Raw genomic sequence first — 24,156 nt, forward strand, 5'->3', positions numbered from 1 at the left:
CTATGTGAATGAAATAACATAAAAATAACCTGGCATGATACTTTGCAGCCAGACAGTGTAAGGTATTGAATGCCAAGTTTAAAAAAAATATGTATTTTTATTTCATAGGCAATTTGTTGTCATTCAATCATTTCAGTCGTGTCCAAATCTTCATGGCCTCTTTTGGGGTTTTCTTGACAGAGACACTGGAGTGGTTTGCGGTTTTCTTCTCCAGATCATTTTACGCATGAGAAACTGAGGCAAGAAGGATTAAGTGACTTGCCCAGGGTCACTCAGCTAGTAAGTGTCTGAGGCTAGATTTGAACTTAGAAAATAGAATCTTCCTGACTCTAGGCCTGACACTCTATCCACTGGGCCGCCTACCTACCCTCATAGGCAATAGGGAATCATTGAAAATTTTAAGTGACATAGTCAGGAAGACATATTCACAAGGTTATTTTGACATCTGTGGGAAAGATGATTTGGAGAGGGAAGAGGCAGGAAGCAAGTAGACTGCTGAGGTCATTGCAGAGTCTATAAGTCGAGAGCTGAGATCATTAACTAGAGTGGGACCATGTTGGAGGAGAAGAGGGAAAGGAAATGGGGATGGAAATATCTGTGCAGCCTTCTTCCTAGTGTTGTCACAGAGATCAAGAAAGTAGCAAAGGCTTTCATCAGGGGATACGTGGTCTTTCTTAACTGCAAAGCTTCCTGTCCAAGTGAGGAGCTTAGTGTTCTTGAGGTTTTGTTATGGTTGCTTTTTGAGATGGCAATGCTGTCCTGATAGGGTAGCACTGCTATGTCACAGAGCATTATCTCACCTTCAGGGGAAACCTTGGAGGAGAGCTTCTCTCTAGGCTTGATAACTGCAAGTTACCCCCCCAACCCCACCAAAAAAAAAAAAAAAAAGCTTTGCTCTCAGCAGGGAAGACTTTGGTAAGCTGCACTCCCAAATCTTCACCTGCTTTTCCTAAATCCTCAGAACTCTGCTGTTACTGTCACCACTAATTGTAGTCCATGGGTGTGTGGGGAGGGGGATATTAGGCAGAGGGAAACAATTGTGTATTTTTCCCTTATAAAATTTATTGGAAATTATATGTAATCAGGGAAAAGAAATGTTTAATAAGGCATTACTTTGTATTAGTATGACATCTCCAAACAGCTTCCTGGATAATTGCATAAACACCTTATTGGAGAGGGGAAAGAGCCCTGGATTTGGAGTTTAATCATGATGATGATGGATCATCATATCTAGCACTTAGAAAGCTCTTTAAAGTGTGGGAAGTACTTTACAGATGGGATTTTTGTTGATCCTAACTATACAACTGTGAGTGGTATATGATATTATTGCCCCCATTTCACAGATGAGGAAATTGAAAATGAAAGATGTAAAGTGACATGCCCAGGATCATACAACTATTAGATGTATGAGGAAGTTAAAACTCATTATTTTTCTCGACTCTAAGCCCAGAACTCTACTCTAGTATACCTAGCAATCCAGTTAAGTGGCCTTCACATCCCACCCCTGCCACTAATTAGTTGTGTGCCCTGGACAAATTAGGTTTTTTTGTGTCTAGTTTGCTTGCCTGTAAAATGGGAATCATACAATCAATTATTTAGTCAGCACGAATTTTTAAAAAAAGTTTCTTCTATGCCAGCTAGGTGGTGCAGTGGATAAAGCACTGGCCCTGGATTCAGGAGGACCTGAGTTCAAATCCGGACTCAGACACTTGACACTTACTAGCTGTGTGACACTGAGCAAGTTACTTAACCCTCATTGCCACCCCACCAAAAAAGTTTCTGCTATGGTGCTAGGGATACAAAGCTGGAAATGAAACACTGCCATCAAGGATCTGACATTCTATCAGGGAACATAAAATCCACACTTATAAGTATTTACCAAAACATTCAAAATGAATGCATGACAAATACTTTAGAGGATTTGTTTTTGTTGTTCAATCATGTCCAACTCTTTGTGGCCCCATTTGGGGTTTTCCTGACAGAGATACTACAGTGGTTTGCCATTTTCTTCTCCAGCTCATTTTACAGATAAGAAAACTGAGGCAAAGAGGATTAAGTGACTTGTCCAGGATCCCACAGCTAGTAAGTGTCTGAGGCAAGAGTTGAATTCAGGTATTCCTGACTTCAGGCTCAGTGGTCCATCTGCTGTACCACCTAGCTACCCCTTTTCCAGGATAGACACTAAAAAAACTAAAGGGAGCAGAAGAATCTCCATCCATCTAGGAGGAAATGTTTAAGCAGAGTCTTGAGGGAAGGAAGTGATCATTTTCCACTCAGCTGTTCTCCTAGACTTCATGATCTCCAGAAACTCATCATATTGCAAGAGGATATCAATGCTGAAATTCCCAACCTCCTCTGCACCTCCTGCTCCTGGGGCCACTTCCTCCCTGTCATTAGAGAGGGTGAAGAGTAGATATTGGAGAGCTCTTCTGAGAGCTTCCATTTGTGGAGGCCTCCCAGGGCATTCACCTCATCATTTCCTTATCACTGGCTATCCTCCTTTTCAGCTTCTTTTTGTTTTCTCTCCCCCATTAGATTGTAAGCTCCTTGAGAGCAGGGAATTCCTTTCTCCTTCTTCTCTTCATGATTAGAACACTGGCACATAGGTGCTTAATAAATGCTTAGTGACTGTTCTTTTTTTAAAAAATCATAAAAGTATTTTATTATTTTCTACTTACATGTAGAGATAGTTTTCAACATTTACTTTCATAAGATTTCTAGTTCCAAATTTTTCTCCCTCCCTCACCCCTCCCCAAGACAGCAAGCAATCTGATATAGGTTATATATGTGCAATCCCAATAAACATATTTCTGCATTAGTTATTGACTGTTTTAAGTGAAGGTGAGGCACAATAGACTATGCAGTGGTGCAGAGATGGGAGGTATATTATGGATTAAGACATGGAAAACACTGTAGAAGTCTTTTACTAAGTGAGGGCTTTCATAAGGATCAAATGAGATAATATTTGTAAATCTCTCAGTACAGTGCCTGATGTGTATAAGTGCTTAATAAATGTTTTTTTCTTTCTTTTCCCTTCCCCCATCTAGTCCAACCAACTCATTCTACAGTTGAGGAAACTGGGGGCCAAATAGTTAAATGATTTGCAAAAGGTCATACCAAGAGTTAAATTCCAAATAAAGGATTCAACTTCAAGCCTTCAGAGGTCTGAGCCAATGCTCCTTACACAGGACCATGGTCCTATTTGCACTAGATAGCTCACAAGGTTGTTGTAAGGATCAGAGGAAATAATTCATTTAAATGCTTTGTAATCAGAAAGCAGTTATTACTGAGAGACAGGCTAGTGTAGTACATGGAAATTTGCCATCACAGTCAGAAAGACATGGGTTGGAGTCTTACGTCTTAACCACATGTTGGCTGTGTGACCCTGGGCAGCTCATTTACTTGTTTCTGCTACCAGGGAAATTTCAAAGCCTATAAATTTCAGAGGAGGTACTTATCTGCCTTGGTATAGGAATTTTCTCACCCTTCACATTCCACAAGCATGACAAAATAAACAAGCTAGCTAGAGTATCTCTCTTTTCTCCCCAAGTCCACTCTAGTCTGCATATTTCAGCCTAATATCATGGGGAAAATACTGGATTTGAAGTCATAAGACCTGGGTTAGAATCTTGACTAGCACATTACTAGTTAAATTACTACTAGTAGTAATAATAATGATAATAACAATGTATTATTATTATTGGTTGTACCAATGCCATCTAACTTAGTCAAAAGTAGGAGCAGTCCTAAAGAGTACATTTAACCAGATAAACAAGGTAATTTGTTCTGTGGTTCCAGAATTTTTTGAACCTCTAGATCAATAGCCTTTTCTATTGGTCTTCCTGTTTTCTGTCCTTTCCTCCCAAAGAAAATCAATTCCCCTAAGGCTTTTAAACAAAGTGCTTTCTTAATGACATTGCCATGGGAGACAAATATCTGTTTACACATGCAAATACCCATCTAAATAGTGGCAGGAACAGAGGTTCACCTTTCCTAATGCTGTTACTGGGGGCCTTTTTAGAATTCCTAAATGGAAGTTTACTTTACAAGAAGGATGCCCATGTGAAAATCAGATGCCCTGTTTTGTTTCTCTCAACAGCCATCTGCTTCCTGCAGGTGACCTAGAACAAAGCTTCTTAAACTGTCATAAACCCATGAGGGCTTTTGTAACTACAAATGGGGGGTCCTGAAAATTTTGGTAGTATATATTTGATTTGTTTACCTCTTTTGTATACTTCTATATCTGGGGTCATGTAAAAATGTCTAGAACATTAAAGGGGTCAAGACTGGAAAAACTTTAAGAACCTCTGACCTAGAACATATTATTAGTGTTGTAAGGGATCTTAGAAAAATTGAGATTCAATGCCATTATTTTCCAGAAGAGGAAACTATGGCTTGGAGTCTCTTGGAAGCAATATGTCCAAGATGATGGAGATAATGATGGCACCTAGACTAGAATACAGATTTCCAGACTTCCAGTCACATAGCAAAATCTAGCACTTGACAGGGAATAAAAATGCCAGAGTTCTAGGCCCATCTCTTTCATGAATGAACTGCATAACCGGTGACAAGCACTTACCCCAGTGCCATGAGGGAAGATTTGTTCAGGCTCCCTGAAAAGTGTTCATTTCTTTTTCCTGATGAAACACAGACCAGGAATTCCAATTCTGTGAGCTTTTCCATGGCATATATCAAATGACTTCACTGTTTTAGTTGTTCTAGGAAATAAAAATTGTACTTAACATGTTGTGATCTTTCAGACAATACCTAAATTGATCAGTGTGTTGTTAGAGATGGCATAGTGTAGTAGTTTCAAGATCACTGCACTTGGATTCAAGAGTCCTAGGTCCTCATCTTGAATCAGACACTTGATAGCTCTACTCTAAGCCTATATTTTGTGTGTGTGTGTGTGTGTGTTTTTTTAGTGAGGCAATTGGGGTTAAGTGACTTGCCCAGGGTCACACAGCTAGTAAGTGTTAAGTGTCTGAGGCCGGATTTGAACTCAGGTACTCCTGACTCCAGGGCCAGTGCTCTATCCACTGTGCCACCTAGCTGCACCTAAGCCTATATTTTGAATTATCTTTTATAAGCTGGGTCATAGTACTTAAAAATGACTTATAAATTCCCTTACATTTCTAAGTTCTGTGGTCTTTGTAAAAGCTTGGTGGGGTAAATAGCTCAAGCCTTGTTATGCCTCTTAAACCAAAAAAAAAAGAGAGAGAGAGAAAGAGAGAAAGGGAGAAAGGGAGAAAGAGAGAAAGAGAGAAAGGGAGAAAGAGAAGAAAGAAAGAGAGAGAAAGGAAGGAAGGAAGGAAGGAAGGAAGGAAGGAAGGAAGGAAGGAAGGAAGGAAGGAAGGAAGGAAGGAAGGAAGGAAGGAAGGAGGGAAGAAAGAAAGAAAGAAAGAAAGAAAGAAAGAAAGAAAGAAAGAAAGAAAGAAAGAAAGAAAGAAAGAAAGAAAGAAAGAGAAAGAAAGAAAGAAAAAAAGAAAGAAAAAAAGAAAGAAAGAAAGAAAAGACTCCTTCTGGAGTGTGTTGTACCAGCATTAACTCCTGGAGAAAACCTATTGTTCAACTTTCAGTATGAGCATTTTTACCTTGGAAATCACGAATCAGGCCTGGATTTAGAGTTTTGTTGATTGTTCCGACTTAAGAAAGTAATAGGGCAGCTAGGCAGCACAGTGGATAAAGCACCAGCCCTGGATTCAGGAGGACCTGAGTTCAAATCTGACCTTAGACACTTGATAATTACTAGCTGTGTGACCTTGGCCAGGTCACTTAACCCTCATTACCTCACCAAAAAAAAAGAAGAAAGAAAGTAATAGAGAAAATGTTAATAATGTAGAAATTTTAAAGTGTACTAAGATTACATGGTCCCCCAATAGCAAATCAATTGTTAAACTTTAATTGCACACCCCTAAAATCTGCAGGGATACAAAGTTGGTTGGTAGAAAACTAGGAGATTCTGATTCTGGCCTACCTTGACCACTTAGAACAAAAGCTCCTTCCTCTTCTGTATATATGTTAATATAATGTGTTCAGTTCAGGACACACCATTTTAGAAAGAGTGGCATTAAAAAAATCTGTTGTTTATGCAGAGGATGACAAGAATTTACTGATTATGTCCACAGAGTTTTCAGTTTATTTGTTAATATATGTGGCACTGTGCTAAGCAACAATCTGACATCGAGGCATTTCTATTCCAAAGGGGAAGAGAGAGTTCTACCTTTAACCAAAACAGGAAGACATGCCTTCATCTTAGAGTTTATAAGTGGCAGAGATAGGATTTTAACCTAAGTCCTCTTACTCCCAGTAAGTGTGCCCTAGATGGGACTTAGGCACAGAGAGGTTGTAACTTGCCCAAGGTCACATAGGTATAATAGCAGCAGAGCAAAACCTAGATTCTCTCTGGCTTCAAATCCAGTGCTCGATCCCCTGCAGAAATCTGCTTCTCAAATAATATTTTCCCTACCTACCTGCTAGAATTGTCTTGAAATCAAAATGAATCATATATTTAAAGATAATAAATACAGAATAATTTGCGTTCCTAAAGTGTTAAGCAACTCAATTATTACTGTGCTTATTTCGGTGTACAACTTGTTTGAAAAAGGGGTGGGGTTCTTTGTAGTAGTTCTTGACCTTTTCTTAGTACTACTGGTCCCCCTCCCAAAGCTCATTATTGTAGCAGTGAATAATGCACAAAGTTCATCACGGAGTCAAGTTGTGCATATGACTGTACATAAAACATGCATGACCCATTGTGTTTATACAATAAGGTCATTAAAAGTTATGCATTCAGGTTTGATGGGTTACTTAATTCAACAATGTCTGACTACAAAAGCAAACAGACTATTAAAAAGGTGGGGAAAAAACTTACAATAGTTCCAACTTCATGCAATATGGTCATGGAAGTGGCCACCATAATGTGATTTTAAATGTCCCTGGGCAGGGCCTCTCTGTCTCAAAACATCTCCCCAGACATGTTTGAAATTCTATACTTCACTTTATCCCACACTAGAGCATTCCAGACATTAGAGATTCATTTGGCTTAGCAAGTATGTCTTTTTACAAATGAATTCTCCTTGGCAGGTTCAGGGTCTGGGAAGGGTATGAGTCATTCAACAGCTTCAATATATGTTCTGTGTACTATGTGCCAAAGAGTTTGTTTTCCAAGAGACAGAATGGTGTAGTAGATAAGGCATTGGACTTGGGAGTAGGGAAGATGGGTGCAAATCACTCTTTAGATACTTACTAGCTCTGTGACCCTGGGCCAGTCACATAACCCCTTACCTCATCTATAAAGGGGTAGAGTTGTACTTGACTTCCTGAGCCCTTTCTACATCTAACTGTATAATCCTATAATCCATTTCCAGCCAATAATTCAGATCATGATCTTTTCTTCCATGTTTGTGGGTATGTTGGATAGACTCCTTTGGCAGTCTGATGAAGCCTATGGACCCCTTAAAAGAATAATATCTTGAAATAACTGAAGGAAATGATAAATTTGGTTAGAAGGTAGGGAAGATAAATATGGTATTTTTCCCATTCTAATTCATGGATCTTCTGAAATTTAATTCCAGAGCTCAGAACAAGAGCCCCCATTCATAATTGTGACGTCTTGCATAGGGGAATTAAGAGTCTTCAGTGTGAAGAAGGAAAGAGCTTTTAAAGAATGTTTTGAGGAGATGACAATTGATTTTAGCTCCATTCAGACCTACCATTTAAAAAAGCATTCTTCTTGGCTCCTGAGAGCAGTAAGTGCAAATGTCAGATTGTTAGGGTTAGGCTCAGTGTAAGGACAAACTTCCAAAAAATGAGAGTAAATAAAAAATGGAGTGGGATATATAAGGAGATAATGAGCTCCCCTTAATTAGAGGTCTTCAGGCAAAGACTGGACCATCTATTTAATGCTGTCAGAGAACAGATACTTTTTTAGGGATGGAGTGAACTAGATATTCCCTGAGGTCCCTTCCACACCTCAGATTCCTTCACTTTTTCTTAATCAGATTGCTTTCTTCCTAACATTTAAATTAAGAATAGTTATAGTGAATGGATGGGAATTTTTATTCTTGGGGCAGTGACCAGAGCAAAACTAACATTACTTTACAATAAACTGTAAAGTTTACAGAGGAGGTAGTAAGTTGCCCATCACTGAAGGTCTTCTTCACCTGGATTCTGGATGTACAATTGCTAGGGATGCTGTAGGAGGGTTCCTATTATATCTGACATGGGCTAGATGCCACTTTAGCCTCCTACCAAGGATGAGGTTCTAGGATTTTATGATTTCTAACTGTGGAGATGAGGAAAGACTTGATGGAGGACTTGGCATTTGTGCTGACCTTGCTTTGAAGGATGGTGCTGATTTTAGCCGGCAGAGGTGGAGTCAGAAAGCATAATCTGGGGAATGGTTTGAGCCAAGGCACAGAGGCAGGAAAGTGCAGCTAATTTTTAAGAACAAGACCCAAATGAGACCAGTTTGGATAAAAGGTGGGGTACATGAGTGGAGATGTGACAGAGAAGGGGGGGAAAGATGAGATGATGCCTACATAGCATGTTCCTGGTTATTTCACTAAAGTTCATATTGACTCCTTCAGTCAAACAGCATATGTTTAGTACCAGCACTGTGGACATAAAACAAAGTGAAAAATAATTTGCTACTTTCCCTCAAAGAGTTTACAGCCTAACTTGAGCATGAAGGATCAGTATTGTGCTTGGAGGAGCCAGGGAAGCAGATCTCCACGGTCAACAATTTCAGTTACAAGCCAATAGCATGTTGGGAAATTTGATTTGATGTTTAAGGGTTTTCTCTGTTTCCTCCAGGTCATCAGATTATGGGACCTCATATATCAAACTCAACTTGCAGCCAGGCATCACTACTGTGATTGACAATTTCTACATATGCCCTACAAACAAGAGAAAGGTATGAGACCTTCTTTTCTATTTGCAGCTCTAAGAAATGTAGACTCAAGTTCACTGACTTGAGGGGGGAATTTTCTTGGTAGAAACACAATAGAGTCATTTTGCCACAACAGAATACCCACATTGAAGCTTTTGTGGTGTAACCTCCTCTCTAAGAGTCTGAACCATGTGGTCTCAGTTTGCTTTCTCATCCTAATGGTGGTTTGTTGAAACATGAGGAATTCTGTTGAGTGTTTATTCAGCAGTGTTGCTTTGTCTTGTACCTACAGAGAAGATATGCGCAAATTAAATGTTCAGAGAGAAAAATATAGACACATTCATCTAACTGTGGGGAAATATCCGCACACAGAGACAGAGCTAGACAAACACATGGTGATAGACATGATTATGTATACATGGGAGCAGAAAGATTCATACCTATGGAAATGATGGTAGAGAGAAAAATTGTAGTACAAGTGAAGTGTTTACAATTGATCTATTCTGAAAAGAAAAATATATCACTGTATTTGGGAATTTGACATAATCAAATATCAGCCATGAGCATTCAATTGATTAGGAATGGATGTGGTCTGTTTCTCTGATATACATTGCTGTTCATCTCTCCCATGTGTTAAGCATCATCTTGTTCTGAGTCATATTAGAGGACTTTGCTTTTGAATGTTCTGCAAGACAGGTAACTGTTTTCTTATTCTTTGAACCTGAACTACCTCCGTGGCTCTCCAGATTGTCCCTGGCCAGGAGCAGCTCTCTGAGCTAAGCAAAAGGCAACAACTCATTTCAGGCATAATTGGCTTTGGTCTCTTTCCCAATGAACGAGGAGAGTGATCCCGCTCCTTGTACTCGTTTCTCTGCCTCTGGACAAGGAGATAAAATCTGAAAGTTGATTGAGGCTAATATAAACTGTTCAGTAGCTTAAGAAAATGAGCCATCAGGAATAAATTGAACTTTAACTGTGACCTTGGAGTGTTTGGATGTTTAACATCATATAGATATAGATATAGATATAGATATAGATATAGATATAGATATAGATATAGATATAGATATAGATATAGATATAGATATAGATATAGATATAGATATAGATATAGATATGGATATGGATATGGATATGGATATGGATATGGATATGGATATGGATATGGATATGGATATGGATATGGATATATGTACATGCATATAAATGGTTCATACATGGGGGTATATGTATGTATGTAGGTCTGTATTATGTACTTAGGTAGGTATGTGTGTTTCTGTGTATATTTTTCCCCTTGTATGTGATAGAGGTAGGGCAGGCTTGCTTACATCAATATTGGGAACTCCTGACACAGAAAAACACATTCCATCAATGGCAGAGCTCCAATTCCTTTGTACTTTAGCATCTTAGAGAGGTACTTGGGGATTTGAGTAGCTAAGTGACTTGCCCCAAGTCACAGGACGGGTATAATTCTGAGAAAGAACTGAACCCGCATCTTTCTGATACCACAACTTCTAAGGTACTGTGCCATGCTACATCTCAACATTTCCTTGCTTTAATGTTTACAAAATCTTTTGCTCATGAAATAGTTAGCACACATTTTATTATAACTATTTGATGGAAAAGGAATATGAGCTTCAGAGAAGGCTGGTGGTCAAAATAAAGACTGCAAATCAAGCAACGAACTTTGACAAACCTGGTCTATGCTTTAATTCTGTGAACTTCAGCCAGACACAAGGCCCCATTCACAGCAGTTTCAGCTACATTAGGATGCAGCTGTTAAATATCATTCCTTTGGGCTGTCTTGATATGCTTGGCTTTATTTTTAACAGGATGTCATCTTTTTTTTTAAGCACTCCTTTTTCTTAAATGGGCCTTTTATTGCTTGTAAAAACGGTCTGATTGACAGGCTTGGAATTGAACTTAGGCAGAACAGAATGTAGAGAAGCAAAAGAGGTAGATTTCTCTCATGTGATGAATGTGCCACTTTGGACAGGAAGGTGTCAGCATGTAGGAGAGGTGATTCAGGTTGAGTAGTCACGACTTTCTTGGTCCCTTGGCAGATGCTCTTTGATAACTTGTCTATCCTGTATGGATCAACTAACCTCCTCCCCCTACTCCTTGATCCCTAAGCCTTCTCTCCTATAGTTAGCCTTAGCACTTAGCACAGCACCTGATGTAATAAACATATAGTAGGTGCTTAATAAATATTTTATTGATTGGCTACATGGCAAATTAATAGGGACTAATTTTAATTCTATTATGAAACTCATTTGAATTGTCCTTTCTTATTTCTCTATCATCTCTCAAAATATCCTGGGGTTAATGAGGTATGGTCTTAAGGAAACCCTGGTGCAAATTTCCAGCCATAGGTGATCTCAGAAATGCCTTATCATTATAGCTTCATCGAATATTTGAACACAAAACCTCAGCCAACTAAACAACACAAAGTATATTCACAGCAGAAGTGAGACTAAAATATGTGTGGTTTTTTGGTCACCTAATTGGGGTCTATGAACTGGGGAGAAGTGTGGAAAACCATCAGAAGTAGATCCTCTGAGTCAAAATACCATTTCCAGGAATCCCCAAAATTTTGTATACCCATCTTCAACCCTGGAGTTTCAAATAACTGATTTGCCAAAATTAGTATAAGACTTTTAATATTAGATGATTACTATCAGGAGAAAGAGCTCTACACTCTCCTTCTTTAGTTTGTACAACATGCCATCCTGAAGCAGAACTTGGCTCAGCACAAACATTCTCACTCAGGCTATCTCTTGTTACAGTTCCATTTTACTCACTGCTCTCAGCTTCCCTTCTGCCTCTGGCCAAGGTGCTGACATCCTTTCTTTTGTCATATCCTTCAGAAACTCCTAGTCTTGAATTCAAAACTACTCAACAAACATAAGATCAAGGAGGCATGGCTAGCCAAAAGTGGTTCAGAAAAGACCTGGACATTATAGTGGCTCACAATGAGTCATTTGTGAGGCATGGGAACTCCATCTACCCAAACCTCTCCCCTCAAAAAAAAGGTTGCATCATTTTAGGTTTAGATTGTATTTATTAAACACACATATATACACTTCATAGTTTCCAGAATTGAAAAAATATATATTACTTTGTTGTCCTCTGCCCTGGTTGAATCACATGTGAAACATTGGGTTCAGTTCTAGATGTCACATTTTAGGTAAAACATTCACAGAATGATATGAGTCTAGAAGGGACAGAGTGGTTAGGGGAGAGACAAACTTGTCACATGAGAATTGTTTGGAGAAAAAAACAACTAGGAATTTTTAGTATAGAGGAAACAGGACTTGAGGGGATGTTTGAGGGAACATGATCAATACTTTCAAGTGTAAAGAGGACTATTTGTAGAAGGATTGATTGGACTTGTTCTGCCTTGATCAAGAAAACTGAACAAGGAACAATGGATAGAAGTTGTAGAGACAGATTTCTGGCTCAAATCAATTTAGAAAAACATTCTAACACTTGGAGTTGTCCAAAATGGCCTTGGGAGATAATGTGTTCTTAATAAATGGAGTTCTTCAAGCAGAGGCAAATGGCCAATTGACAGGGACATTATATTAGAAATCTATATACAAGTGGGAGTTTAGCTAGATGACCCTCCCAACTCTGAGAGTCTATAATTCTGAATTATGGTCCAACTCCTCCTTGAAACCATCCCTGAGGACTCGAGGACTTATTATTATTCATATATTCTCAGTTCTTAGAATATTTATACTTTAAGGAGGGGGCCATGACTTCATTATTGTGGGTATTACTTCTCATGATACAGATTGAAACCCTGTAAAGCTTTGATGAGTTGTTATAGAACTTCTCTTGCCATGTCTCACCCAAACCATCATATGGTTACCAATATTTCAGTGAAGACCTTCTTCAAATTTCCCAATATTGGACCCCCAGTAACTGAATCAAAGCACATGTTTAGGTATATATTGAAAGTTTTGCCACCCTCAAAAGATGTGCCAGAGCTTCCACTCTGTTAGTTAGGCTTTCAAGAATCCTTGGTTACTGTCAAGGCATTATGAGATGAGGCTACAGTAAAATTTTCTATGCATATTGTTATGTTTAAAATCTAATGTGGGTCCTAACCTGCCCTCCCCCCAGTTTTGGGGGGGAAAACTGGCTAAAATTACTGATAAATTCAGCAAGATTGTAGGCTTTTAAGGATTTATTAAAGAGTAAAGGCAACACATGGGATCCTGTAATGCCAGAATAGTCTATCTACTTTCTGTCTACTTTCCTCTCTTTCTCTGTCCATCTTTTCTCTGTCTCCCACCAAGCCAAAGTCCCAAACGAAAAGAGGCCCTCTCTTTTTCTCTGTCTCTCCGCCATGTGTTGGTTCCCAAATGAAAAAAGTGACATCCCCCAGTGAACCTCAGCTTCCTAGTTCCTGTCTCCCTCACTGAATGGGGAGGTCTTTCAAGCTGATTGGTTGAGAGTGTTCTCTTGTCGATGTCATAGTCCACAGCCTCTGAGAACAACACCCCACTCAGGGTCGGCCAGGCATGGTCTCAATTTAATCATTCTTAAGTAGGTTCTCAGTTTCTCAGTCTTACCCAATTCAATCAATTCCAAATCAATCTTCAGGTGGGGCCCCTGGACGTCTGCAAAATCACATTATTTTATCACAATATCTTTTGACCTTGGGCAAGTAAGTCAATTCCCTTCCTAGGATTCAGTTGCCTCCTTTGAAAAATGAAAGGGTCAATCTAGATGGCTTCTAAAGTCCCTACCTGTAGAATATTTGCAGTCCAATGAGGTCCTAAAGGAGGACCTATTGGAGAATAATGAGAAAAATGGCTTCTATTTGTATAAAGATTTATAGTTTAAAAATTACTTATATATATTTACATACATATATATATATATATACATATATGTGTGTGTGTATACACATATATATATTTCCCCAATTGAAACTCATCACAATCTTGTCACGTAGTTAGGCAAGTATCATTATCCCCATATTGAAGATGAGAAAATTGAAGTCTAAAGATGAAGATTGAATGGACTTCAGAGTCAGTTCTGGGACATACAATTTAATACATGACTGTATAATCTCTTATCTGGAATGCTACTCTTTTTATACCCACAAACCCTCATTTTACTGCCTGGTACCAAAATAAATCTGTTTAATCCATCTTCTACATGAATGTAAGAAGAAAGACTCAGGGGAAGGAGAGGGGTAGAGGGAAAATAAAGAAAGGAAGTGGAAGGGAAAAGGAAGAGAGATGAGGAGGAGAGTGGAGATGAGAGATAAATCAGGAGCTAAAGAATGATGGAAGGCTTCATGGATAAGGTAGCATCTGAACTGTTCCCCAAAAGATACTGGAAGTTTGTCCCTTTATCCTGACTTAATACATACAGGGCAGTAGAACAGACAGCTTGTATGAATTTTACAAAGTTTGGGTCTCTGCCAATTTTAAGTCACTTGACATATAGTTTCTTTCATTTTCACCAAGAAATTTCCCAAACTGATTGAAGTATATTCACGTGGTGTGTGTAAAGTGTCCAATTCCCTTTAAAATTGAGTAACTTGATCATGTCCTGGGACATTTCCTACAGATGGACTATGGCCTTTGAACAGTAGAACCCTCACACTTATGAGAGTGATTCTGATTCATCATTCACAGGAAGATGGGAAGAGTGCTTCACAGTTGTAGTAGTGGCAGCAACAGCAGGAAAAATAAAACCCATCTTTTATTTAGAATTACATATTTGTGATACTTCATATGCTCTGTTTCACTTGAGCCTTGAAAAAATGACCCTCTGAGTTATGTTTGCTTGTTTGTTTGTTTTTTTTTTAAATAGATGAGCAAGCAGAGGCTCAGGTTAAATAATCTGCCCATAGTCATGTAGCTAGTAAGTGTCTGATGTGGATTTGAACTTGGAATGTCATAATATTTCACTGTAAGTGGTAACTGTGCACCAAATGCCATTGTGAATGCAGCCTAAGGAATGATGGGAAAATCCATTAAAAGTGTTTATACATAAAACCAGCCAACAAAGAGAAGAGAAATTTGTAAGGAGACTGGATATTAAAAATAGATAGGGAATCATAAAATCATAGAATTCAATTCAACAGACATTGATTTTATTGAAGTGTCCAAAACAGAGAATAGGAGACAGTATTCACAAGAGATCAACAAAGGAGTTTATAAGATAACATCATCAGTTGACTCCCTTTTCACTGGTGCTCTGTCATCATGGAATGACATAGATCTTGGAGATGTGTGCCCTAGGAAACCAACACATATGGGGGGGAGCAATAGCAGTTGCATGTTACTATTACCACAATTAGTGGGCTGTGGAACAAGTATCCATATGGGTATTATTGAATAAAAGTGGCATTAAGGGCAGGCACATGAATGTTTGGCATTATTACCATGCTATGGGGAACTTAATGTTTTGCTATCAAGGAAATAGCAAGGTTGAAATAGAATGTTCTCATCCCATTTTAAAAATTACTAAAAGTCAATCCCCCCATGACCTCCCTGCCATTGGGGAAAAACATCTAAAATTAAATTCCTTGACAAACTTGCATAGTAAAGGAAAACAAATTCCTGAACTGGTCCTGTCCAATATATATATTGATGATGACAGAGCACCATTCCCATGAAAAGGGAGTCAACTGATGATGTTATCTTATAAACTCCTTTGTTGATCTCTTGTGAATACTGCCTCCTATTCTCTGTTTTGGACACTTCAATAAAATCAGTGTCTGTTGAATTCTATGATTTTATGATTCCCTATCTATTTTTAATATCCAGTTTCCTTACAAATTTCTCTGCTCTTTGTTAGCTGCTTTTATGTATAAACACTTTTAATGGTTTTTCCCATCATTCCTTAGGCTTCATTCACAATGGCATTTGGTGGACATATATATATATATATATGTCTTATTCTGCATCATGAGTTCATCATCTCTTGGTTCTTATTGTCTTGGAAAGTTGGTAGTAGGCATCATCAACCCTCTGGAATCATAGATGATTGTTTCATAGTGGATAGAGAGGTAGACTTGGAGCCAATAAGACCTGAGTTAAAATCCTGATATAGATACTTAATAGCTATGTGACCTTTGGTATGTCAGTTAACCTTTCTTAGACTTAGTACAATGTAAAATGAGGATAATGAGAATGCCTACCTCTCAGTGTTACGAAGATCAAATGAGAGAACATATGTGAAATATTTTACTAACTTTAAGGCCCCTTAGAATTGTTTGTTATTAGAAGTTAGCACATAAGCACGGTGCCTGGCACACAAGTACTACATAAATCATAATGGTGGTGATGGTGGTGGTGATGGTGGTGGTAGTAGTAGTAGTAGTTATTAACCCAGGATGTAGTATGTCTGAACCAGGATGCTTGGACCCAAAAACTACAGCTAGTGACTCCTTTAGCATTGCTCTTCTTATCTTGGATATACCTTCCTTATTGGCCATTTTGTTTCTGTTATTTCTAGTTCAAATGTCCCATTTGGTAGAGAAAATGGAAGCAAAGTGAGAATTAAATGGTTCTGACTTTTCCCATTGTCCATAATCATCTTTCCAATTCACCCCAAGTAATGGTCTTATTCCTTCTTTGATTCTTTTTTCCCTCAATAAAGTCTTTTTTTAATCCATATCTTAATTTCTCATAAAGCCTCCACTAATTCTGAAGTTTAACACTGTTGACACTTTCCTTATTAGCACCACCCCAACTTTTTAACCTGTTCTTGTTTCCATCTTCTACATTTTTCTTATGAAAATCTAAACTATTTGGTTGCATCTTTATTGGACTTTTTAGACAATTCTTCCTTTTTCTCTGGAATTTTTTCCACTTTATATTTTCTGAATTTCATTCTTGAGAGCTTCCCATCATTCCAGTATTAACATCCCCTGAAGTATTTTATTCTCTACCATAATGCCTATCTTTTTTTGAATTCTTTTAAATATTATCTCTAATATTCAGTATTCAAAGGTCCTTTCCTGGTCTGGCCTTCTGTGTCCTTTTATCCCTCCCTTGTGTACCATTCTGTGCTCTAAGGTCCCTCACAGCACTAACATTTTATGACTCAGTCACCAACTGCCCTTCTTTATGCCTCAGTTACCTTTTCTGTAAAATGTGAGTGTCAGACTAGATAACCTCTATCATCCTTTTCAGCTCCAATGTTGTCTGAATACATGAGTTAGAGGTCATTCTGGTAGGGAGGGAATGATATGGTATGAATGAGAACCAAACAAGAGAATACTGGGAATTAACAGAGTAACAGGATGTAGAAAATAGATATGGACTCCTGAGGGGTTTGAGTGAATGTCAGGATGCAGACTCATGTTGGGCATAATGAATTCTCACTTAATAATATCATGTTGTCCTTTGTTTTCAACAGCAGTGATTGCTATCTGAGTGTGGGTTGAGCAGCTCTCTTTTCCTCAAAACTTAAGCACTGAGACTCTCCATTTGTTAATTACCTAAAAACCACTGAGTGTAAAAGAGGATTTTGCATTTTTTCTTCTGCAAGAACAGTTGAAGCTGTCTTTCTCAAAATCCCTTCATGAAGAAAAGGAAAGGGCTGGACCTAGAACAAAGCATACCTTTGGAGAACAAAAAAGAAAACAATGTATCTTGTCTGAGTCCTTCCCTGTCCCTTTTCTATCTTCCCACTCTACCCCCAAGTCACAAGTGATATGATTTCCCCTTGCTTAACCCAGGAGGCAACTAAGTGTTTCAGTAGAACACTAGACCTGGAGTCTGGAAGAAGTGATTTCAAATCTAGCTTCAAATACTAGCCATCTCTGAGATCTTGTGCTTACTTAGTCACTTTACCTCTTTCAGCCTCAGTTTCCTCATCTGTAAAATAGAAATAATCATAAATCCTACCTGGCAGACTTGTTGTGAGGATAAAATTAGATAATATTGTTAAGTGTTTTGCAAGCCTTAAATTGAAATATAAATGCAGTCATCATCATCATCATTATTGTTGTTGTCGACATATTCATTCTTAGCACTTTGTCAGAACTTCTGCATAAAATACGTAAATTTAAAGCTATGGAAGGGCCCACAGAAGTCATGCAGCCCAACCTCATTAATTTTCACAAATAAAGGAAACTGATATGTGGATAGGTTAATTTTGATCTAGGATCATATAGCTAGAAAGTGGCAGAGTTGGGCTTTGATTCCAAACCCAGCTTTACACTATGCCATGGTGTCTGTACTTTGTAGTTAAGTCACTCAACCAAGTAAGAAGCATTAATTAAGAATCTATGGGGTAGGGGCAGCTAGGTGGCACAGTGGATAGAGCACCGGCCCTGGAGTCAGGAGGACCTGAGTTCAAATCCGGCCTCAGACACTTAACACTTACTAGCTGTGTGACCCTGGGCAAGTCACTTAACCCCAATGCCTCACAATTGCCATGCAAAAACAAAACAAAACAAATGGACAAGCAAACAAAAAACAAAACCCCCCAAAGAATCTACTACATGCCAGCTACTGAAATATAAAAGGGGGGGGAAGCTCATTTCCTTCAAGGATCTTACATTTGGAATGGTGTGGGGTGGGGTGGGATGGGGAAGGAAATGGGCAGGGAACCATCTGTACTTATAAATATACAGGATAAGTGAAAAATAAATACTAACTGGTTTAGGGAGACAAGATATTAGCATTTGGTAGAATTGGGAAAAGCATCAAATAGAAGATAGTTCTTACATTGAGCCTTGAAGTTAGGAATTCAATGAATGAGAGAATGAGTGAATAAATTAATGAATGAAGCAATTATTAAGCACTATGAACCCGAGGTAAGGAAGAAAAATGTTTCAGACCTGGGGAGATCTAATTAAATGCATGGAGAAGGGAGCTAGAGATGGAGTGCTATGTGAGAGGAACAATAAGAATGCAAATTTTATTAGAACATAGAGTATGATTAGGGGAGTCATGTTTAATGGGACTATAATGTATCATAATTATTTGTGTAGTTGACTGTTCTTCATTTGACTATAAAATCATTGAGACTAGGGTTTGGGTCAAATACATTTTTATTACCAGTTCACATAACAGTAACATGTATAGTATGTGGTAAATAAATATTTGTTGTTTATCAAGAATGTGGTTTTGTAATACATGTTCTTCATTCTTCATGATTTGTTGTCAAGACTTGAAGTTTTATAAAAGCTTAATCAATAACCTTACTTTTGAGGCATCCAAAATCAAGTAGAGAGATCAACACTAAGGAAGGATGGATGGTTGTGAAAGTCCTATCCCTTTCTTTATAATTCCTTCTGCCTTGCAGGCATGTGGGTGCTCAGGCTCATGATCTAGAGGCCATGGACTAGCCTAAAGCTCACTTTCATTAGCAGCTTACAACCTCATAACAGTTCTAAGTACCTTAAGACACATAGAGACAAAACCTTCCACAAGTGAATGCATATTTCCTGGGGTAGTTGAGATCTATCCATGCAGGTCCAGTGCACAGGGCATTAATCCAGGTAGAAACAAATTGAACACAAGGACAACAAAGCCTTGCCCCATGGGTCTATGGGAGAAGAATTCCTTAATAAATGGATTCAGACACTAGCTGCCTGAAACTTTCTTTCTCATAGGCACAACTCTGCTAATAATTCCCCTGCAGATTTTGTATCCAAGCCATTTCCAGATGAGAGGGGGACAGCTTCTCCATGATATGGCTCTTGCCCTGAATGGCTGTTTACAAGCTCTGAAGGGCACATGAGGCTCTTCCTTCCCAGAAAAGTGGAAAATGGGAACACTGTGATAGCTATGAATTGCTGGAGTAAGAAGGAGGATGACAAATGATGGAGGATACGTCTGTGGCTTTCTGGGGAGCAGAGCTAAGATAGACCAAGATAATATTGCAGAAGGAAAGTTTCCAATGACCAGAAATCATGAAAAGATTGACTTTATTTCTTCTATCATTCATTTTGTTTTCTTTTAGAATAGTAGGTATTCTAAAACACATGGGTCAGCCCCCATTGTACTGAATGGCCTGTCTCTGACCAGGGCTAGATCCAGGAGCAGGACTATTCAGGAACTAGGAGCCTGATTTGGTTTTCAAGGAAAGGTGCAATGATACCTGGTTTATTGGCAAGGAGAATGAGGCCAATGAGGGATAAAATGAAGTAGAGGGCTTCCTATCATCAGGGAGGAGCATTCAGGGACCATAGATAAGTAATCCACCCCAATCTACAAATATAAGTTGGCAATTTTTGAGAGCACTAGAATCCAAGTGGACAAATTGAGTTCTGGACTCACATCAACATTGGCTGAAAGTCCCAGCATCAACTAAAATGTCGTGTCTCTAAAACATGTTTGTTATCTTTCCCCTTCGATTTGCTTTTTCTATTAATTTCATTATAAAACTACCTGCACTCTGGCCATCTCCCTCAATCCTTTCCCAGGTAAACCTGGAATCTTTCCCTCAAATCATAGGTTTTCCTCTGTGAGCTTTTGCATTATCCCTCTCAGAAACAGACCTCCACATTACTGCTCAGACATTTCCAAACCATGTCCTAGCATGTGTACTCTCTTCCCTTCTTAACTCCCCTTTATATATTTGTCTTTGTCCATTAGTATGTAACCTCCTTGAGGGCAGGAACTATTTTGATTTCTTCTGTCTCTCCAGTGTTTAGCATGGTGTCTAGTACATACTCAGTGCTAAAGAAATGATTTATCATTCTTTCAGTTGGGCCACAATCCATCCACTATTCCTTCTTCAAAGTCTTACTATTACCTTTTATTCTCCCTGCCCATAGCCTCTCATTTACAATCAATTACTAAATACTCTCAATTCCACATCAGTAATAAACCTCCATTTCCTCTGCTCATCTGTGATCCCACTGTAACCCTCAATTCTCTCCCTGCTCCAATACATTTCCCCACCATAATGTTTAATATATATATATAAATATATATATATGTGCGTGTATATACATATACACATACATACACACACAAACTTGTGTGACCTTGGATAAGCTGTTTTGCCTCTCTATGACTAACGAACTTCTGGGTTACTTCTTGTACTAAACTATCATCCTTATCTAGGAAGCCTTCCTTGATTCTCAGTCTCCTCCTTTATCAATAATCCCTATTTCCTCCCTGATATAAACATAAATCGTTGACAACCTCAAAGCATTTGTTATGTTGTTTATTATCTGTGAAAACGTCATACCTCGAATTTCAAAAAACCTGAAAGACTTACATGAACTGATGCTGAGTGAAGTGAGCAGAACCAGGAGATCATTGTACACAGCAAATAGCAACATTTGCAATGAACAACTGGGATATACTTAGCTCTTCTCAGCAATACAATGATCCAAGAAATTTTCAATACATAAGATGGAAAATGCTCTCTATATACAGAGAAAGAAGTATAGAGTCTGAATGTAGTTAGAAGCATACTATTTTCACTTTATTTGTTGTTTGGTTTTTTGTTTATTTGTTTCTTTCTTTCTTGTCACTTTCACCTCTTGTTCTGATTCTAGTTTTACAACATGACTAATGTGGGGCAGGGAGTGGGGGGAAAAAGGTCATACCTTTCCACTAATTTGTAAGTTCCTTGAGGTCTGAGACCATAGGTCATCTAAACTTTGTAGCTCCTCCAGTAATCAACACTGCACAAAATAGGCACCTGATAGATATTGGCTTCATTGAACTGATTTAGTAGGGGTAAGTGAAGTCTAGGCAAGTGCCCAGGAAACTGAATATCTTATAAGACTATAAGTCTACTTACCAAAAGGTACACTTTAATGTGCCTCACTTATTTCCATAATCTACTCCTTTGGAGCTAGTCCTCTTTCTCTGCCTTGACACCAAATACTTGTGTCTTTTACTGTAGTTTCAAATGAAAAAAATGAAAATCCTCAAGAGAATATTCTCTCTTGATTCCCTTTTTGATCAAGCTCATAAGCTTTATATGCCTTACTGGGCTATTTCATGACTATTGGAATCCAAACAAATTGATCCCTTGCTGCCCAGCCCTCCAGAAATGAGCCTTTTAAAATTCATCTAGACTGGTCCTACTCTTACAGTTGTACAGACCATTGTCTTGTCTCTCCTCAAAACTTTTGCCACTTGGTGCGACCCTTTAGTACATGAACCACTAGCTTTGAGAAGCCAAAATCATCCTCTGCTACTGCAACTTCTTCCTGCTACAGAAACCAGACGTAGAAGTCCAAAAGTGGACAAAAATACCTTTTTACTTTTCACTAGCCCACACAAAGACTTGGGACCTTATTCTGTTCTGCATCTTTCTACTATTATGAGGCCCATGCTTAGTCTCGATACGTAAAGATGGAAGACAGACTTACAGCTCAACAACCCCTCATTGCAGAGACAGATTTGGTCTTGTTATCTTTTTTTTTTTTTGCAGGGCAGTGGGGGTTAAGTGACTTGCCCAAGGTCACACAGCTAGTAAGTGTCAAGTGTCTGAGGTCGGATTTGAACTCAGAAACTCCTGAATCCAGGGCAGGTGCTTTATCCACTGCGCCACCTAGCTGCACCCCAGATTTGGTCTTTATGTCTTTAAGAACTCTCTAAGAACCATTATAGGACTGTCCATAAGTGGAATGGGCTCCCTCTGAAGTAGGTATGTTCATCCTCTATCCTTGAAGACATCAAAATAGAGGTTAGAGGAGCACTTGTCAAGAATGTTATAATGGGGTTGCCTTTCATGCATACAGTAGACTAACTTGTCATTGAGATCCTTTCCAGTTCTCACATTTCTAGAATTCTGTTATTTTATGAAATTGGAAAAAATGCCTCCTAACAACCTTTCCAGTTCTAAATCTATGATCCAAATGACTGGAGACTTCTTTAAACAGCCAGTCTCATCAACTGACAGTGCCTACACAAATGGAAAGTTGAATATAGTTTATTTTCCTCAGCCCACAAAAAATATACTTTAAGTTTTTCTGAGTATGGAAGCATCAGTACTTAAGAAAATCCTCAAGAGAATATTCTCTCTTGATTCCCTTTTTGATCAAGCTCATAAGCCTTACATGCCATACTGAGCTATTTCATGACTATTGGAATCTAAACAAATTGATCCCTTGCTGCCCAGCCCTCCAGAAATGAACCTTTTAGAAACTCATCTAGGCTGGTCCTAATCTTACAGTTGTACAGACCATTGTCTTGTCTCTTCTCAAAACTTTTCCCACTTGGTGCAACCCTTTAGTACATGAACCACTAGCTTTGAGAAACCAAGATCATCCCCACCCCACAGGATTAAAAAAGAGACCCCTGAGGAAGGAATTAACAAAGAAGATCACCATTGCCATGGAGCTGTTATTATTGGATTTAAAGTTTTGGTGGATATGACATAGTAAGATGTAAATTAAGAGAATATTGGTAGTCTTTCTTGCCTGACAGCCTCAACAACTTTGGACAGCATCATGTGGGGAAGGGGTGGCACTAAAAGAAATATGTAGAAAGTGGGAAATCAGCTTAGTTCTGGCCCTGCCCAAATGTGATCTAACATCTCAGAACCCTGAAGAGAAGGAATAAGTCACCTTATATTTGAAGTAAGAGAGAGAGAGAATTCATCTTGATGAGAACAGAAACTTAGACTTATTGGGAAGAAACAACCAATGAAAATGAGTCTTTTCCTATTTAGTCAAAGTAGGATCCAGAGTCAAATACCATTTATCCCATCTAGGCTTGAAGCTTGAAATATGTTTTTATATTTGCCTTTCTGTTCACTTCACATCCAGTAAACATGTACTCTACAGACCATTGAGAAGAGAAATCCAGTATCAAATCACTGACTAGTGTCTACTAAAAACATTCCTGGAAACCCTGTAGTTTTTTTAAAGTTTATTTAGTTTTTTTTAAGTTATTTTAAAGTTTAAAGTCATATCTACAACTGCAACATTCTGGATTTGTGATCACAGGGAAGTGATCTAATCTCTCAATGTCCCAGACAACTCTCCAAGAAGAAAAGTGAAGAGAAGGTAGTGACATAGATGGTCAGAGTTTCCTCTTCTGAAGTTCCCTGTACCAGCAAATCAGGAGTCCAGTTCCTAAACCTGTCTATAACTGGAAGATCATCTGAATGCTTTGGAAGACTTTTGTTTGTTTATTTGAACTATTTTAGTCAGTGCAAATAATTAAATGATATTTGAAAGAAAGAAGATTCCCTCTCATCTTTTTCTCAGGTAGTCCCTCCTCCATGAAGTCTTCCATAAGACCGTGCCTCTAAAGCAAGAAGTCATACACAAACTCCTTCTTTTGTGACTGAGGAAACAGATGTCC

The 24,156-nt window shown here is 38.5% G+C and overlaps 1 protein-coding gene across 4 annotated transcripts in view; it reads left to right on the forward strand.

Annotated features, from left to right (window-relative positions):
* SORCS2 (sortilin related VPS10 domain containing receptor 2) overlaps positions 1-24,156 on the forward strand; it is a 1,257,082-nt gene that overhangs the window by 748,474 nt on the left and 484,452 nt on the right. For all 4 annotated transcript variants that reach the window (XM_043971225.1, XM_043971226.1, XM_043971227.1 and 1 more), the window contains exon 3: positions 8,818-8,917. In XM_043971225.1, coding sequence (XP_043827160.1) covers positions 8,818-8,917 — 100 coding nt within the window. The remainder of the gene's footprint in view (positions 1-8,817; positions 8,918-24,156) is intronic.

The sequence above is a fragment of the Dromiciops gliroides genome, chromosome 6 (assembly GCF_019393635.1).
Source record: "Dromiciops gliroides isolate mDroGli1 chromosome 6, mDroGli1.pri, whole genome shotgun sequence".
Classification (NCBI taxonomy): Eukaryota; Metazoa; Chordata; class Mammalia; order Microbiotheria; family Microbiotheriidae; genus Dromiciops; species Dromiciops gliroides.